Source organism: Antechinus flavipes, chromosome 4, assembly GCF_016432865.1.
Source record: "Antechinus flavipes isolate AdamAnt ecotype Samford, QLD, Australia chromosome 4, AdamAnt_v2, whole genome shotgun sequence".
Classification (NCBI taxonomy): domain Eukaryota; kingdom Metazoa; phylum Chordata; class Mammalia; order Dasyuromorphia; family Dasyuridae; genus Antechinus; species Antechinus flavipes.
This window is the reverse complement of record NC_067401.1, coordinates 168,009,889-168,030,630: the sequence shown is the minus strand read 5'-3', so window position 1 is coordinate 168,030,630 and position 20,742 is coordinate 168,009,889. Positions and strand designations below refer to the sequence as shown.

Genomic DNA, 20,742 nt, shown 5'->3' with positions numbered 1-20,742 from the left:
TCCACTCTCTCTGTGCAATATCCTTCCATTTTCCCACTTTTTAGCAAAGATCAGGTTTTCCCTCCTTAACTTCAGATCCATCCCATATTCCTCCTCCCCAGAAGTCTCCCTTCTGAGTTTGTTTGTGGTAGTTATTGTTTTTAACGCTTCATTATTCCTGATCATGTGCAGGATAGAAAGATGTTCAAATGTCTTTAACATCTCTCCTATGAGGGAAACTAGCTTATACTTGGAATCTTTTCCATAGCAAATGGGGCTTTGGAAGAGCCCCTTCCTGTGCTTCTGGCAGAGGTGGGAAAAAGATAAGCCTGGGTCAGTTATTGTCTTTTTTGGGGTGGGGGGATTTGTTGGGGTTTCAGACTTATATTGCTCTGAAGGTAGCAGCCAATAGAGTTCAAGTTTTTTCTATTTGTGTATGTATGCATTTCTATTTTGAAATCTTTCGTTGTTATTCTTTTTACCCCTTCATTATTCTTAATGGGGTTAAAGGAGTGTGAATGCTGTTTCATAGTCAAAAAAAGATTTTTCATATTACTCAGCTATCTTTACTGATTTCTCTTCATGCTAATAAGTTATTTTATATAAATTTCCTAAGGGTTTTTTTTTAACATAAGAAAAAGCACACCTTGTTCAGAGTATAATTTAATACGAGGATTAACTGGAAAATGAAAAGTTCAGGCTGCTACACCATGGAACCTGGGACCATGTATATTTTACTTGGTTCTATATAATTATATCGTAAATTATATCGTATTTGTAAATCCTAGTTGTCTCTCTTCACATAACTTCAGGTTAAATTTGCACAATTGAAGAAACAGCAAGAAAAAATGATTCGAGAAATGGAAGCAGCCGTCATTCACAGAGACTCCTTTGTAACTCGAGGAGAAGGTCAAAGCAAAATTGACAAGAAAGCACTTACCAGAACCAATTTTCACCACCAACAAATGGAGCTTAGGAAGAAAATCAGAGAAACTCAGAAGGTGGGTAAGCACTGCAACTAAAAGAAAGGAGAAAAACAAATATTTTAATTTTATATGACATTGGCTCAATCTCTTCTGCTAAATTCCTACTGTGATGCTTTACCGTGGCATGAAGGTGACTTTTGAGTCCTCACTCAAGTTCCAGCTGGTCCTGCCAAGCTGGAGAGGCTTCAAGTATGAGCCTGATGACAGACTCTGTGTCTCTAGTCTTAGGAAACAATAGATTAATTTGTAGAACTTTGTTTACAAAGTTGATCACATTCATTTTGTTTTAGACTTGGTTTTTTGTTTGTTTTGTTTGGCAGGACTATTTTTGAGAAGAATCATTTGCAGAAGTCCAATTTATTTTGTAAAAGAAATTCTTAGGATCAAAAAAATTTGTAATGATAATAGCTAATATTTGTATAGTAGTGTTCTAAGATTTGTAAAGCATTTATATGTAAATTTGATTTGATTCTCACAATAACCTGTGAGGTAGGTATATTACTATTATTACCCTCATTTTATAAATGAAAAAACTGAGAAGGTTAATAGATTTGTTCAGGGACACAGCTAATAAAAATGAGAGGCAGGATTTAATTAATTCAAGTCTGATTTTCCTTACTCTAAGTCTACCACTCTATCCATTATACCATCTGATTGATTACTTAAAAATAAAACATTCTTTGCAACAAAAAATAATATAATCTAAAGAAAAATAAAACATTAGTGAAAATGTTTATGTCTGCCAAATTAAAAATTTACTACTTAAAATATCTAAGAAGTTATTAAAAATATTCAAAGGCAACAATCAATGCCTGGTTAACAGAGATCAAAAGATACCATTAGAAATAATGTGAGGCTCACTAATAATTAAAAAGATACAAATCAAAACACCTTTAATTAAATAAATTAATTAAATTTAAGTAAAATTAATTAAATAATTAAAATTACCTTATACCTGATGAGGTAAGTGTAGCAGTACAGAGAATTGTGGAAATCCCCTTTTGAATGGAGGAGCAGATTCTTCATGAAACAATTCACGAACCCAAAATATTAATGGCAAAAATGGAGGTTTATTGTTGGATAGGAAGCTAGCTTTACTAGGAAGTCTGACTTCCTCAGAGGCAAGTACTGTTAAAGAAATGGGGTTAGCACTGAGAAGAGAATGTCTCCACAGCAGGCAGGGCCTACTTTGGACATTCTGCAAAGAATGAGTTTAGAAATTGCCCTTTAAAAAGGAATCTTGAGGCTCAGGTTTCAGGTTGAAAAAGCCAAAGTCTCCAGGCCTAGATGCTTATCAATATCCAGCCTAGGTCTCCCAAAAGAATTTGAATGGGGATCTGGCTATCAGGCTATCAATGGGGGTGATTTGCCTTAGAAAGGGCCAGTCAGGAGGATATGCTCAAAGACTCTCTGGAGTCGGGGGTTGGGGGGAAGGGGGTGGAAGGGGTGGAGGGGGAGGTGAGGAATCAAAGGGGACAGAGTTTCAGAGTGTTAATTTTACAGATCAAAAGGGAACACAGTTTCAGAGTGATAATTTTAAAGGGAACACAGTTTCACACCCCCTTCATCACCCATCAAATTGTCAAAGATATGTAAAGGTGTTTTGGTAGGCTTTGGGGGGTTTGGGGATAAGTATTTTCATTACCGGTTTAGTTGCAAAGTAATACAACTTTTTTAGAAAGCACTCCGGCAAAATGCAAGAAAAGTTTGTTGTCATTGTTTCATTCTGTCTGAGACTTCATGACCCTATTTGGGATTTTCTTGATAAAGATATTGGAGTGGTTTTCCATTTCCTTCTCCAGGTCATTTTATAGATGAGGAAACTGAGGCAAAAAATCAGCTCTTCCTGACTCAAGACCCAGCATTCCATTCACTGAATCTCCTACCTACCAATCTTTTTTAGCAAGCAGTCTGACAAGATGAAAGAAAAGTTACAAAAGTAATAATAGCCATGAATTATATTAAAGTTTAATTCTATTAAAGTAATCATACTCATTAATTCATTTGCTGGGAATTGTTCTTGAAAACAGATCCCAAAATCTGAAATAATTTTAGAAATTTATTAGGTTATTTAGTAAAGAAAAGTGAACTAGTAAAGTGGTATGACTCCCTCTTGCCCAGCCCCTGAGAGTTTTATGTTATACACGATTTAGACAAGGGTGCCCAGCAGAGGAAATATTAGAATCACACAAGTCAAAACACAGAAGAATCTCAAACACAAGGTTGGGTGCACACATCATAAATTCTAGGAATGGTAAACCAAGACAAGAATGATTTGAGTAAGTTCAATACCTGGAGGAACTCCAGATACTTTATAGCCATCTCCATCATTCCTAGAAAGTTATTGGGGGTCAGGCAAGATTCTGGATGTTGCTTTTAATCACATTTAAATTATATGATAATTTTTCTTTCTTTTTTTAAAACAATTGCTTCTTATTTTCAAAGTACATGAAAAAATAGTTGTCAATATTCACCCATACAAAATCTTGTGTTCCAAATTTTTCCTTCTTCCTTTCCCCCTACCGCCTTCCCTAGACAACAAGCAATTCAATATATGTTAAATATGTGCAATTCTTCTATACATATTTCCATATTTATTGCTGCACAAGAAAAATCAAATCAAATAGGGAAAAATGAGAAAGCAAACAAAAAGCAAGCAAACAACAATAAAAAGTGTGAAAATATTATGTTATGAAACACACTCAGTTCCCACAGTACTCTTTCTGGGTGCAGATAGCTCTCTTCATCACAAGACCATTGGAACTGGCCTGAATTACCTCATTGTTGAAAAGAGCCACGTCCAGCATAATTGATCATCATATACTCTTGCTGTTGCCATGTACAATGTTCTCTTGGTTCTGTTCATTTCACTTAGCATCAGTTCATGTTAAGTCTTACCAGGTTTCTCTCAAATCATCTTACTAATCATTTGTTATAGAATGATAATATTCCATTACATTTATATATCACAACTTATTCACCCATTTTTCAACTGATGGGCATACAGGTTTGCATATGTGAATCCTTTTCCCTTTTTTATGATCTCTTCGGAATACAGACACAGTAGAGACCCTGCTGGATCAAAGGGTATGCTCGGTTTTATAGCTCTTTGAGCATAATTCCAATTTGCTCTGCAAAATGGTTGGGTCATTTAACACAACAATGCATTAATGTCCCAGTTTTCCCACATCCCCTCCAATATTTATCATTATTTTTTCCTGTCATCTTAGCCAGTCTGAGAGATATATAGTGGTACCTCAGAGTAGTCTTAATTCGCATTTCTCTGATCATTAGTAATTTAGAGCATTTTTTCATAAGACTATAGATGGTTGTATTTTCTTCATCTGAAAATTGTTCATATCCTTTGGCCTTTTATTAATTGGAGAATGGCTTGTATTCTTATAAACTTGGGTCAGTTATATGTTTTGGAAATGAGGCCTTTATCAGAACCTTTGAATGTAAAAATGTTTTCCCAGTTTATTGCTCCCCTTCTAATCTTGGTTGCATTGATTTTGTATGTACAAAAACTATTTAACATAATGTAATCAAAATTATCCATTTTGCATTTTATAATGTACCCTAGTTCTTTGACCACAGATTCCTTCCTTCTCCACAGATCTGAGAGGTAGGCTATTCTTTGTTCTTCTAATTTGCTTTTAGTGTCACCCTGTTTAAATCATGAACCCATTTCAACATTATCTTGGTATAGGGTATTAGGTGTTAGTTAGTGTCTAACTTCTGCCATACTATTTTCCAATTTTTCCAGCAATTTTTGTCAAAAAGTGAGTTCTTATCCTAGAAGCTGGAGTCTTTGGGTTTATCAAAGACTAGATTACTATAGTCATTGATTATTTTGGCTTGTGAACCTAACTTATTCCACTGATCAACTGCTTATTTCTTAGCCAGTACTAAATGGTTTTGATGTCCACTGCTTTATAATATAGTTTTAGGTATGGTATAACTAGGTCACCATCATTTGCATTTTTTTTCTCATTAATTCCCTTGAAATTCTTGACCTTTTGTCTTTCTAGATGAACTTCATTATTATTTTTTCTAGCTCTGCAATTTCTTGGCAGTTTGATTGGTATGGCACTGAATAAGTAGATAAATTTAGGTAGGATTGTCATTTTTATTATATTAGCTTGGCTTACTCATGAGCACTTGATATTCTTTCAGTTATAGAGATCTGACTTTATTTATGTGGATAGTGTTTTATAATTGTGTTCATATAGTTCCTGACTTTGTCTTGACAGATAGATTCCCAAATATTTTATATTATCTAGTTATTTCAAATGGAATTTCTCTTTGTATCTCTTGCTGCTGGACTTTTTTTGATAACATATAGAAATGCTGATGATTTTTGTGGATTTATTTTTTATCTTGCAACTTTGCTAAAATTATTAATAGTTTCTAATAATTTTTTAGTTGATTCTCTAGGATTCTCTAAGTATAACATCATATCATTTGCAAAGAGTGATAATTTTGTTTTCTCATTACCTATTCTAATTCTTTAATTTCTTTTTCTTCTCTTATTGCTAAAGCTAACATTTCTCTACGATATTGAATGGTAATAGTGATAGTGGGCAACCTTGTTTCATCCCTGATCTTATTGGGAAAGCTTCTTGTTTATCCTCATTAAATATGATGCTTGCTGATGGTTTTAATTGCTATTATGATCTATTGATGCTACTACTATGATGCTGATAAGGTTTAGATTTAGGGAACCAAAAGGAGATTAGGCTTTCTGGTAGTCAGTGAGTTAAATGATAAGGTCTAGTGGCAAGTTTGGGGTTCAGGGAACCAAATGGAGAGGTTTGGCTCCCCTGCAATCTCTTGGGATTTGGTGCAAGGATAGGGAGTTTTGGGCACTCCCTTCTGGCGGTGCAGAGGTTCTCTGTAAAAGAATTTACAGACCCCAAAACCTAGATTGATAAAAGGGGTTTATTATGGGGATTTGAAGTAAGGTTAGAAATCCTGACAATGAGGTATAAAGTTTGGTTAGGAAATAGGTGAGGATAAAGAGAGGCACTGGAAAGAATATTCCAGTGACAGAGGCCCTTGGCATCCCAAGCATGGCATAGCTGGCATGTTTGGAACCTCTGCAAAGAGAAGGTTTTCGTTTGGCTCTTTAATAATGGGAGCTTTAGCTGAAGGGAACTCATAGGTAGAGTCTCAAGTTGGCTCATCGCTGGGTTTCAGCTTGAGCTGGAATTTGAATTGAATTCAATGAATTTCAGGACTGAGCCAACCCCACCTAGATAATAAGGATGAAACTGTCACTGAGGTGGGGTCCCTCATTGAGGCAGAGTTGAAGAAGATTTTCTTCTTTAAGGATTTTTAGAGTTTCAAGGTCTCCTCTTCAATGCTACTGATCATTTTAAGGAAAACTCCATTTATTCCTATGCTCTCTAGTGTTTTTAATAGGAAGGGGTATTGAATTTTGTCTACTATCTTTTCTGCATCTATTGAGATAATCATATGATTTCTCTTAGTTTGGTTATTGATATAGCCAATTATGCTAATAGTTTTCCTAATATTAAATAAGTCCTGCATTCCTGGTATAAATCCTACTTGGTCATGGTGTATTATCCTAAGGATAACTTGCTAAAATCTCTGTGCTAATATTTTATTTGAGATTTTTGCATCAATATTCATTAGGGAAATTGGTTTACAATTTTCTTTCTCTGCTTTGGCTCTGTTTGGTTTAAGTATGACATCATATTTGTGTCATAAAAGGAATTTGGTAGGACTCCTTTTTCTATTTTCCAAATAGTTTGCATAGTATTGGAATTAATTGTTTTTTAAATGTTTGGTAAAATTCACTTGTAAATCCATCCGGCCCTGGAGATTTTTTCTTAGGGAGTTGATTAATAACTTGTTCTATTTCCTTTTCTAAAATGGGATTATTTAAGTAATTTGTTTTCTCCTCTATTAATCTGGGCAATCTATATTTTTGTAAATATTCATCCATTTCACTTAGATTATCAGATTTATTGGCATACAGTTGGGCAAAATAACTCCTAATTAATGCTCTAATTTCCTTTTCATTGGTGGAAAGTTCACCCTTTTCATTTTTGACACTAGCAATTTGATTTAATTCTTTGCTTTTTCTAATCAAATTAACTAAAGATTTATCTATTTTGGGTTTTTTCCATAAAACCAACTCTTAGTTTTGTTTATTAGTTGAATAGTTTTCTTATTTTCAATTTTATTAATCTCCCCTTTTATTTTCAGAATTTCAAATTTGGTATTTAATTGGGGCTTCTTAATTTGTTCTTTTTTTTGCATGCCCAATTCATTTATTTTTTCTTTATCTGTTTTGTGCAAGTAAACATCTAGAGATATAAAACTTTCCCTAAGAACTGCTTTGTTTAGATCCCGAGGTAAGGTTTCTATAAACAGGTTTCTATAAAAATCCCTCAAAAAAGGGATTGGGGCAATTGCCCTCTTCCAGACTAATATAAAAACTATACAAACAAACAAACAAACAAACAAAAAAGGCAAAGTAATACAATAATGATCATATATATTCAATAGCATCAAGTCTCCTTGCATACACTCCCAATATCTATTTAATCACAACATTTCATCTTGAGTCATAGGGGTCCCAGTGTTTGTCTGGTCCTTCTTCTCTTGCAAATTCTGGAAAAGGCTTTGTTCTTGGTGCACTTCTGGAGAAGAATCCTTCTGTGTACTTCTGCTAAAATCTGCCAACTATGAGACTCAATAAGATGTAGTACAATGTCCTAAATTTGGAAATTTTGAAAATAAATTATTGAAAAACTAATTCATAGAAAACCGGCTCATACCTTATAGAGCTAATCTTGTTAACAACAGAGTTAGAAGGACATCAAGTTATTGTTGTTGTGAATGTTGGCTTGTTCAGTTGTAGCCAGTTCATTATGACTGTATGGTGGGGATTTCTTGGCAAAGATTCTAAAGCAGGTTGCCATTTCCTTCTCTAGAGGATTAAGGCAAACAGAGTTTTTAAGTTATTTCCTTGGGATCACACAACTATTAAATATCTGAAGCTGGATTTGAATTCAGGTCTTTCTTACTCTAGGCCCATGATTCTATCTACTAAACTATCTGTCAAATTAGAAACCCATAATTCACTGAGAATTTTAGTTTTTATATATTACCTGCTCTTTCTATTTTTACTTGAACCTTTTATCTTATATGGACAATGACATCAACAACCTGAAAGAAGAATCTTTAAAATGATGGCTACTATAAGCTTCTAGACTAACAGATATCCTTATTGCCTATTAACCACTAAAGCAAAAATAAAATCTTTGAATCTAAGGTCTATTGCTACTAAGTTGGCTTTAAGCTGTAACTTAAATACATGTTATTTATTAACAGGTACAGTTTCATAATTTGATAAGGACAAACTGAGAAGTCTTTGCTACTCCCCCCCCCAAAAAAAAAAAAAACAAATAAGTTAGTATCCCTTGTAAAGCAAAATATACCCAATTAAATACTTAATAATTTTCCAACATTGTGATTATTTTTAACAGCTCATAATACTCTCTGGGTATCATTTTTCAAATTAAATGCATTTCTTACATAATGGTTCCCCAAAATTTACAATACCAGTAAAATTAGAAGCCTAACAATAACATTAAACATTATTATAGATTTTTAAAACATAATCCCAATATCACTGCAATATCCTTGCTAGTATTTTGTTCAATTTTTTTGTATCAATATTCATTAGTAAATGGAATCTTGTAAAATGAATGAAATAAATTGCCTTGACATGCAATTGGGGAAAAATAAAATACTTTTTAAAAAATAAAAAATAAAATAAAATAAAACATAATCCCAAGTTTTGTGTCAGTCAAATCATATCAGTTCATTTGAATGTATTTTGAATCTCTAATATAGAAAATCCCCATCTTTTTTACTTTCTATATAGCAATTATATTTTAAAAAACAATATAGAGTGATTTCACTTAATATAATAAAAGCTGACATTTTCAAAGTGATTACTATGTGCTATGTATATATCTAACTAAACACTTTACAATTTATTTTGCTGAATTCTTGCAACAACCTTAGGATGGAGGTGATATTATTTTCTAGATGAGGAAACTGAGGCAAACAAGGAAAAAATCCCACAGCTAATAAATTTTTGAGATCAGATTTGAACTCAGATTTTCCTAATGCATACTGTTTCCAAGAATATTGCTTTAATGCCAAATGTCAAGTGCATTTACCACAATTATCCTAATAGTAGACCACATCTCACTATAAATGAAACCACATTATAATTTGATTTCAGAACAAATTTCTACCAAATCAAATCTGAATTTATTACAAATATTAATATTAAAAATCTCAATTTTCCCAAGGGCTTCTCAAATGTAGAGCTTATTCTTTTGGTTAGTTTACTTTCAAAGATTCACAATGACTATCTCATATTTTTATCCCCCTCATTTTGGAATTTATGAGTCTCTGAGGTTTGGGAAACGTCCTTCTAGTTGGTTCTTCAAGAACAGATTTTTGGTATGCATACTCAAATGATTTCATGCTACAAATTTATTTCTGTTTTCCATTTGTTGAATGTTTTTTATTTGATAGAATACTGTCTATCTAGAATTGCTGATCGGCAATATGATATCAATAATACTTGTGAAATCATGCAAAACATATTTCCATATTAGACATTTCTTTTTATAAAGCTTTTTATTTTTGAAATATATGCATAGATAATTTTCAGCATCACCTTTGCAAAAACTTGTGTTCCAATTTTTTGGGTCGCTCCCTTTTCCCTACCTTCTTTTCTAGACAGCAAGTAATCCAATCATAATAGACATATTTCAAAAAGAAGAAAGAAAAATAAAGTAAGAAAATTTGCACTTATTAGAGTTTATCATTCTCTTTCAGAAGATGGTAGCATTTTTTTCGTCATGAGTCTTTTGGAATTGTTTTGGATTATTGTCTTGATCAGAGTAGCCGTGCCTTTCACAGTTGATTATCAGTGCACAATAATCTTTTCTTTTCTCTTCACTTTGCATCATTTCAAATAGATCTCATCATGTTTTTCTATAAACCCCCCTCATCATTTCTTTTAGCACAATAGTACTCCTTCACAATCATATACCACAATTTGTTCAGCCATTCCCCAAAATTGGTGAGCATCCCCTCAATTTCCAATTATTTGTCACCATAAAAAGAGTTGCTATAAATGGTTTTGTATCTATAGAACCTTTTCCTTTTTCTTTGATTTCTTGGGGATTCAGACTTAGTTGTGGTACTGCTGGGTCAAAGTGTATGCACAGTTTTATAGCCTTCTGAGCAGGAAAGTTCTAGAAATTATCTCACCCTAGAGAGTTGATATTAATGTTACAAATCAAGAACAGAATGTTTCTCAAACAGAAAGAAAAAACAAGTAAAAAATGCTAATTGTGATGTTAGAGTATAACAGTAAAGTTTCAGGGACTTCTATGATAAGAGAAAGATAGTGCAATTTTTTGAGTACTGATTTTGTCTATTCTTTTAAAAAAAAAAGGATCATTTGCTGATTGATGTGTTCCATTATTTGCACAGAGGCTCTTTTGTTTTGATAAGAAACTAGTAGCATTTAAAGTTTAATAAATTTTAGCTAAAACTTATGCATTAATTTCAATTATCTATAACTTTAAGACCTTAATGATGAGGTTTAGATTTGGGGTACCCAAATGAAAATGAGGTCTAGTGTCAGGTTCGGGGTACAGTTAGCCAAACAGAGCTCTCCTGCAACCCCTTTGGATTCTGCACAAGAGTGAAGAGTAAAATGAGATCTAGTGGCAGTGCAAGAGTCCCACATAAAGGAATTTACAGACCCGAAAAACTAGATTGATAAAGGAGGTTTATTAGGGGGTTTGGAAGTAAGGTTAAAGTCTAGTTAGTAAAAGGTGTTAAGTAAAGAGAAGAGGGCACCGGGAACAGTATTCCAATGGACAGAAGTCCTTGGTGCCAGGCATGGTGCTGGCATGTTTAGACCTTCTGCAAAGAGAGGACTCCAGCTTGGCACTTTTATAATGAGAGATTTAGCTAAAGGGGCCCATGGGTGGAGTTGCAAGTTGGCTCAGATCCGGGCGGGTCTGGAACAAGCTTGGATCTCCTATTGGAATTCAAAGGGGTGCTTTTGACCAGGATTTGTGAATTAAAGGCCCTAGCTTCTTGAATTGAATAATCTTGAAATGATAATGATAATAACTAGGAAGGGTTGGGAATCAGAAAGGAATAAATCAATATGAAAGGACTAGTTTCTTAAAGGGACCACAATCTGCTTCATTAAGATTGTGCTTACTTAATACTCCAGGATGTATTAGCTCTTTAATTTTAGTGCCAGCCCCAACTCTTTTTCCACGTTAACCCATTTTCCCTTCAGCCACTAAGTGATTTTCCTAAAAAGAAAGGTTTCATGGCACCACCACCTCTTCTACCTTCCACTCAATAAACTCCAGGGGCTTTCTCTTGCCTCCAGGAGCAAATAAAAAAGTCCTTCACAACCAAATCCCCTTCTACCTTTCTTATTCTCCTTTAAGCAGAGAGAGGGGTTCAGTGGATAGTGCACTGAGGAGTAAGAACAAATAGTTCATATCTGACCTCAGACATTTGTTAACTGTGATCTTGGGCAAGTTATAGCCTCATTTCCTCACCTTTGTTGTTGTTCAGTTGTTTTAGTCATATTCAACCCTATGTCCCCCCCCCCCCTTTTGGGGTTTTCTTGGTAAAGATACTGGAGAGGTTTTATATTTCTTTCTCTAGTTCATTTTAGAGATGAGAAAACTGAGGCAAACAAGGTTAAGTTTCTTGTCCAGGGGCACACAAATTACTAAGTATCTGAGGCCAGATTTAAACTCAGAAAGATGAGACTTCCTGACCCCAGGCCAAGCACTGTATCCACAGAGCTACTTTGCTGCCCTTTATAAAATAAGAATAATAATCGTATATAAGCTCCCAGGGTTGTTGTGAAAATCAAATGGGATAATATTTGTAAACTGCTTAGCACATGCCTGGCACCTAGTGGACACTTAAAAAATGCTTATTCCCCTTTCTTTTACCTTCAATTTACTAGCCTATTTGTTCCTCACACAGGATTTTTCTTCTCTATGCTTTTTCACTGGTTTAATTTATACTTGAAATGCTTTTTCATTTCACCTCCACTTCCACATAAAACTCTCTTTATTGGCTTTTAAAGTCCTTTATAGCCTGATCTCTTTTTAACTTAACAGTTTTCTTATATGTTACACCTTTCAATACTTTTCACTCCACTATAATTGCTAATTTTGTATTTCCCATCATCATCATATTCCTGAGGATTGCATTTCTCACCATTCTCATCAGATTACATAAGGGTAGGGATGATGTCATAATAATAACAATTGACATTTATAGAATATCTTAAGGTTTGCAAAGTATTTCATATCATTTGATCCTCACAACAATTTGAAAAGGTAAGCTCTAAAGATTATATTAGACCTATTTTAAAATTAAGAAATTGGATATAGGATATATTTAAGTAACTTGCCCAAAAATCATATAACTAGTGTCAGAGATAGGATTTAAGCTCAGAGCAACTCCAAATCCAATGCTCGATCTGCTACATACCTCCTCAGCACTTGTTCCTTTGAATACATGTTGAATTAATTGAATGAAGAACATGCAGTAATTCCCCAAGTCAAGCCCAAACTCCTTTTAGTTTTCGAAGTTTTCCATATCTGATCCAATTCTACTGTCCATCCAATTCTGTTTCTAATTTCTCTACAATGTTGCTGTTTTCAGGTCAGTCCAGTTTTCTTGCTATATTCTCTTTTATGTGTGCCATATGCATTTTCTGCCATCATGTTTTTACCAAGATAACTGGCATTTTTATGGAGCTTTAAGCTTTGGAAAGTGCTTTCTTTACATCTATTATCTCATTTGACCCTCACCACAATTCTGAGAAATACAGCAGGTTTTTGTATTATTCCCATTTTACAGATTAAGAAACAGACTTAGAATAAAAGAGTAGGTGATTTGCTCAATGTCATATAGATAGGATTTGGGTCGCCACAGCATGTTTTCTTATTGCATTATACTGCTTCCTGCACAAATCTGTCTTCCTTCATCTACTAAATTCTTACCTATCTCAAAGTAGTGATATTAAACTGAAATAGAAATGGGGTTTTTAAACTGCACATAAGATTTCTCCTTAAGCTGTAGATTGACTTAGAAAACTAATTATTAATATATCTCTGTTCCTTTTTATTTCCCAAGCACATTATAAGCTGGTTTAGCCACACTCAGGGAATGTTGTGACTCAGTACAGTTATCACAAATGTATTTGATAACCTCTCTTATGGTATATCCCAAGTTCTCAAGAAGTTTTCTCCAGCTTATTCAAGCCTACATGGAACTCGCTTTCCTTTGAGGTATTGCATTCTATAACATTGGAATGTTATAGAATAACATTATTCTTGTTTCCTCACTGTTTCATTTTTAAATCTTGTCTCCCTGGGAGATAAGGCAGATAAGATATACATCTTGTATATCTTCAATGCCTAGAATTTTATATTCCCATCAAGGTCACTTGACCTAGGTACACTAGGTCAGGTACATATTGTATACTTAATATTTAGTATAGATAATTGATTTGTTGATCAATTATTGTGGCTTTTTATAATTGGCAGGAACCAAAAGAATATCTTTATCTATAGTTTTAATCTTGGAATCCGTTTTTTTTCATAGTTTACTGAAGACTGCAACCAAAGCATCTCTGAGATGGAAGAAAATCAAAAATGCCTAAATGATTCTCTTGCAGAAAAGCAGAAAAAGCTTACCCACCTACAGAAAGAGGTTGACCAACTTGACGCCACTATCAGTAACCTCATAGACCTTAAGAGACAGGTAAATATATTCTTTTGTTCAATCAAATGGATAGCAGGCTCTAAAATTCTATATTGTTTTATAGAACTGGTATAGTTCCATAAATTAGAACTACTAAAGTAAAAGCACAAGTTCTGTATTTTAGGCTATTAATGCTACCAGATACAGTATTGCTAATGAGCTTTTGTTTGATAATATCTTACTAGATAAATTAGGTCCCTTGACCATGGCAATTAGAGTAAGGACATTCTGGATGACTTAAAAGAATTTTAAAATGAGAAGAGATTGTTTCTCCCACTCATTCAAATTACTATATTTGGCAGCAAAGTCTTCTCCAACTGAATAATTATGTGATAATTCAGTGCCCAGTGAGTTAGGAAAGGAAAAAGGTGGGAGGAGTCCACAACAAGATTTGCATTTCCAAATAAGCTGACTGTGGCCTCAGAAAGATGTCAAGGGATGCTTCAGCTTTCCCTTTTGTATATGTGGTACCCGCTCTGAACTCTCTCTACCAACTTTCATTTGCCAGTTGGGTCTTCTGGGGCATGATACTCTTTAGAGCCATCTCCTAAAACCATACATCAGAGTCCCTATCAATACATCTGCCTTTTATTTCAATTGGCCAGAAGATGCAATTTACTCAAGACAAAGACATTTACTAAGTGACATATTACAGCAGCAATACAAAGCATTTCCTTCAAAAACATGGAATTTTCCCATAAATATAATAGGACTAGAAGCTGGAACTGAAACTCTGCTCTATTCCTGGTATCTGAGCCACACTATTGCTACTTGCTTCTTTTCTAATTTTTAGGAACCTTAGATACTATAGACCTATAGATAATATTGAATGGGAATATAAAATAAATACCTATTTTTAAGCTTTGTGTGACATCTTTAAAAAAAAAAGATAGAATTAGGACATAAAAACTCATATAAATGTAGAAAAGCAAAAATATTAAATGCGTCCTTTCTGAACCATAATGAAATAAAAATTACATTTAATAAATAGTTTTTGAAATATAGATTAAAAATTAATTGGAAACTAAATTATCCAATCCTAAAGAATAAATGGATCAAATAATAAATAATAGAAACCATCAATAGTTTCATTAAAGACAATGACAACAGTGAAACAATATACCAAAATTTGTGGCATGTAAAAAAAAAAGAGGAATTAAGGAAAATTTTATATCATATTTCTAAATGTTTTTGTCAAAAAAAAAAAGAAAAAAAATAAAGAACAGTTCAATAAATTGGGCAGGCAACTGAAAAAAAACCCTAGAAAAACAACAAATGAAAAATACCTAATTAAATGCCCAAATAGAAATTCTCAAAAATCAAAGGAGAGATTAACAAAAATGAAAGTTAAAAAATGAATTGAACTTAAAAAACTAAGTGATGATTTTGTGACACAAATGATAAAATGAATCAACCATAGGCTAATTTAATTTTTAAAATGAAAGAAGAAAAACAAATTACTAGTATCAAAAATTAAAAGCGTGAATACACAATAAAGATGAAGTTAAAACAATTATTAGGATCTAGTTTGCCCAATTTTATGCTAATAAAATTATCTAAATTAAATAGGATATCTATAAATATTTAAATTGTCCAGGTTAACAAGGAGGGAGAAGAATATTTAAATAACTCTATCTAGAAAAAGAAATTAAACAATCCATAAATGAGCTACCTAAGGGGAAAAAAAATGCAAGATGTATTTGCAATTGAATTTTGTCAAACATTTAAAGAACATTTAATTTATAAATTGTTTTTAAAAATAGGCAAAGGAGTTCTATCAAATTCTTTTATGACACAAATATGGTGATGATACCTAAACCGGGAAGAACAAAAACATATAGACTGATTTTCCTAATGTTGATACAAAAATAGTAAATAAAATACTAGCAAGGAAATTACAGCAATATCTCAGAAAGATCATATATTATGACTAAGTGGGATTTATACCAGGAATGCAAGGTTAGTTCAATATTAGGAAAATTATAAATATAACTGACCATATCAAAAACCAATAGCAACAAGAATCATATGATTATATCAGTATATGCAGGAAAAGCTTTTGACAAAACTCAATACCATTATTATTCAAATCACTAAAGGAATAAACGGAGCTTATTTTAAGTAGTATGTCTTCTAAAACCAAAAACAAATATCTGTATTGGGGATAAACTAGAAGCCTTTCCAATAAGATTAAAGATGAAGCAAAGATGTCCATTATTATTTAGTATTATATTAGAATTGTTTTCCATAGCAATAAGAGAATAAAAATATTAAGGACATATAGCAAGGAAACAAAACTCATTTTTTGCAAATGATATGATGATATACTTAGAGAACCTATGGAATCAACTAAACTTCTAGTCAAAACAATTAGCAACTCTAGTAAATTGCAGAATATTAAAAAAACACAATTCATCAGCATTTCTATATATTATCAATAAAACAAAAAAGGAAGAGATAGAAAAAAATAGCTGAAGTATAAAATACTTGGGAGTATACTTGCCAACACATACATGGAAATTATATAAACACAATTATGAAATACTTTTCATACAAAGATAGATTTAAACAATTGGAGAAATATGAACTTCATATGGGTAGGCCAAGCCAATATAATAAAAATGACAGTACTGCCTAAATTAATCTACTTTTTCAATGCCATATCAATCAAATTACAAAAAAATCATTTCTGGAGCTAGAAAAAAATTGGGGATCACAGAAAAAATTGTCAGACCTATAGAGAAGAGTTTATAGTCAAGAAAAAACAGAGAGCATCATAAAGGGATAAAATAGATAATTTACAAGTAGACCTAATACAAACAAATGGAAACAGGTGAGAGGAACAACTGACACTTGAAACTCACTCATCCAATTAAAAGAATGAACAAATACTCACACAGTTGGATGTAGAAATACTTTTACTCAACAAGGAAATAGGAAGGAAAGAGGAGAAGAAAGTAGAGGGAATTAAAAGGAAGACAAAAGATAGAATTAGGCCTAAGCAGAACAAACTCTTAAGGAGGTACAAAAATATTTCTAGCTTTTTTTGAAGTGGCAAAGAATGAGCATCGTGAGGGGGTACCTATCAGTTGGAGAATGGCTGAACAATTTATGGTACATGAATGAGATGGAATACTATTGCAAGAAAACGTAAAGGAGATGGTTCTAGAAAAACCTGAGAAAACTTAAACTGATCCAGAGTAAAGTAAATAGAACAAAAAAAAATTACCAAGAGAATAATGACAATAATATAATAAAGGCAAACCACTTTGAAAGAATTAGGAACTCTGATCATTATAATGAAATGATGCTAGAGGACCAGGGATGAAACAAGCTATACAACTTTTTATAGAGAGGTGAAGGATTCAGAATACAGACTGTGAGATATTTCTTGGACATGGCAATGTAGAAATTTGTCTTTCTTGACTATACATGTTTTTAGTGGTTGTTTTCCTTTCATTATATATTAGGAGAAGGAGGAAATAAGGATAAAATATGCTGATTGAAAAAAATATTTAGATTGGGGAAAAGACTAATATGGGTTTTACAGGTACTTCTTTATCATCCTAGGAGCAAGGAGACCATTAGACCAAAATGAATACTTAATCTTTGAATTACATAATTAGAGATGGAGGGATAGATGTCTTCAGCTGGGTTTATAGATTAAAAGCAAAAGAAAGTGAGAAGCAATTAGAATTATACCAATATTGGGATATAGTCAATTAATATGAGCATGAATCTTCTTGAGAGTTCTGCCTCTTTAGCTTAAAGAAGGCCAAAGTCTCCCATTGCCTCCAGGGCCATCTACAGTTATCCTGATTTATAGCTTAGCACTGGTGCCAGTTGACTCTGGAGGGAATTGCAGCAGGTGACTTCACACAGCCTCAGGAAGGACAGCAATATAGCCAATATCAGGAGGTTGTTGTTCTCACAACTAAATATCAGAGGCCTTCTAATGGCAGTGCTTACAGCTTTTCCCCTTGGGATTATTTTTGAATATACAAAGATCCAAACAAAAGGGTAAAATACCTTAATTATTAATATATTTGTATCTGTGTTTTCAAATATCAATGCTGTTTTTATTCTCAGAGGATGATACTTAAAAGTTATTAAATTTTCAGGAGAAGACATCCTCATATGTAGCATAAGAAAACCTTATAGACACCAGAAACCAAAGACTATGAAATGAATCCTGGAAGTCATAGTTTAAGTCTCTCAAAACTAAGAATGAAATTTTAATTGCCTTATTTTTGTTCCTTGCTGAAAACTTTCCTCTCTCACCTTAACCTTCTCCTTGCTTTAACTTTGATCTTCCTTTTAAGTTGTGTGTTTCAAAAACAGAGTTTCTCTTCTGGAATGAATACAACAAATATTTCCAGTCAGCAAATTGTAGTTTGTCCTCTTGGAGGAGCGGCAATATCTCTCTGTCTTTAACTGTTTCATTTGATCATTCCAACTCCCTGTGGTTGGTGAAGCTTCAACTTAGTTTGACCCTACTGTTGGTGAATCTATGGTAAATAAATAGTTCTGCTATGATCAGGACCAGCTGGTTTCATTTTATCCTATGATCTCAAAGGTACCTCTAACTTTGGTCAGCTTTCAAGAAAAAATACATGGTTATAAAGAGAAGGGCCAAGAGACAATTACTAAATTACTGCAAATTGACCCATGCTATTTTTTAAAAAATTTTTTAAATACATTTTTTCCAATGATTGGTCAATGGCTATTTATTTTTATATAAGAAAAATGGCAGTCACCATTGTGTAGAAACCAGCTGTTAACTTATTCTCCTTTCTCCTTCCTTATTCCTTCAAATGTTAATAGATTTATGAAGGGTGAAGACTTCAGGTAATTTTGTTGTTATGAATTCCCTCTCACTGATACAGATTAAAACACTGGTGATTCTTGGGATAACAGGCTAATTGGTCCTTGAATCACAGACATATTTTACTGTCATTAGGCCATATTGAAAGTATTTCCACAGCTCATATTCTTCTGGCATAGCCTTTAAGAGTTCAGCATCACCACCAGAAAACAATGAGAATCAACATAGTAATAGTAAAAGGAAGTTGAAATGACAATGGAAAACAAATTCAAAATGCCATTTTAATTTTTTCTAATATTTACAGAAAAAAATTTTTATGGTTGTCTTGATGGGTTTGACTTTTGCCTCCTTTCTTCTGCCACTTTCTTCACCCCATGTATTGGATTCCAATGAATCAGGTTTGAATTTGTGCTATATTCCTCTTCTTTCATTGTAGTTAAGACAATTGGACAAGATCTACTTGACTTCTTAATCTGTGGGAATATTTCAACATATACCTTTATCTAAAGATTCCATTTTTCAGTGGTTATTGCTTATAATTATTGAGGTTGTATTATATTTTACTTGCAGTCTAATATTGCTCTTTTCCTTTCTAAGAATTTTACAGAACTTGTAATGCTTCAGAAACGTGCTAAGTATCTCCAGGCTACAAAGGAAGGAAAGCATGTATGTTTGTTCCGATCTATACAATCTCTGCAGAATGAAAGAAAGAAACAGGAAACCCGAATGAACCTCATATGCAGCATTCTCGACCATGTTAAAAATGAATATCCCCATTTCCAAGCAGCACTTCAAAAGCTCGACCAGGCAATATCAGCCAAGCCAGATTTAAGTCTGCCTTCTTAGAAAACAGAGAGGACTAACTCTCCTGAAGCAAGTTTGTCAGAATGGAAATGTGTCAATTTTAACTAAGCAGAACCACATTTTAACTATTTTTTTCTCTAAACAAAGAATGTACTTGCATGGTAAGGGTATTTTAAGAAAGATTTTAAAATACCCCTAAAAAAGCCTTAGTCAAATAATCTATGAAATCTTTACTCCTTTGATTCCAAATATATATCTCCTGAATACAACCTAAAATTTCCAAGTTATACAGATTAAAATAAAGGAAATCATAGTTTCATTTATTTGGAATCAAAATGGTCTCAAGGAAATGTTTATCCTTTTGTCATCACAAATTTTAGAAGTTTACAGCACAAGGGAGAAAGAAGTAATATGTCTTGAGAGCAAAGATCCTTTAAAGAAACTATCTTTGGTCTTTAAAGAAACTTTAAAGTACCAGCATGTTTTTGAGAACAAGACAGTAATTTTTATTCTTTGGAGGCTCACATAACAAAAATCTGAGAAATCCTTTTTTCCCACAGATGGAGTTCTCACAGGCACTAAATCTATATGAAATAAAAGAGGTCCTTAGTTACATTAAACTTGAACATTAAATTATAATTAAGCTTATAGTGACTTTAATACAGATGAGAACTGAACATTATAGTTTTTAATATTAGAAATATTTGTTGCATTTCACCTATTCATTTATTTCCCCTACATCAAAAACTATGATGCTTTACTCCCCTTCTCTCAATTTCTAATTGTCCACTACTCTGAACCCTGTATAGAACAAAGAAAGTGTTGTAAGATAACTTAAAATTTAAAACTTATTTCAGTAGCAAAATAAAAAATTAATGTAAAATTTGTCTTTTGATTTTGTCATTTTCAGAAGCAGTAAGCATTTTAAAATACCTACTATATATCAGGCACTCTGCTAGAATAAAAATAATTATAGCATTTACATAGCACCTACTATGTGTCAGACATAGTGCTAAGCACTTTACAAAATATTTCATTTGATTTCATAGCAACCTTAGGCGAGAGGTACTATTATCCACATTTTACAGTTTTAGAAAACTGAGACAAATAGAGGTTAAGTGACTTGCCCAAGATCACACAGCTAGTAAACATCTGAATTTAGATTTGAACTCAGGTGGTCTTGACTTCAGGCCCAGCATTCTTTTATCAGCTGTACCATCCAGCATAAAATTATTTCAAAGAAATGAAATAGTTCTATCAGTGAAC

At 33.0% G+C, this 20,742-nt stretch overlaps 1 protein-coding gene across 1 annotated transcript in view; it reads left to right on the top strand.

Moving 5' to 3' along the window:
• CCDC40 (coiled-coil domain containing 40) overlaps positions 1–20,359 on the top strand; it is a 91,775-nt gene extending 71,416 nt beyond the window's left edge. The window contains exons 18-20 of the mRNA XM_051995431.1: positions 792–980; positions 13,689–13,847; positions 19,270–20,359. Of these exons, the coding sequence (XP_051851391.1) occupies positions 792–980; positions 13,689–13,847; positions 19,270–19,518 (597 nt within the window). The 3' untranslated portion in view covers positions 19,519–20,359. The remainder of the gene's footprint in view (positions 1–791; positions 981–13,688; positions 13,848–19,269) is intronic.
• Positions 20,360–20,742: the final 383 nt, after the last annotated feature.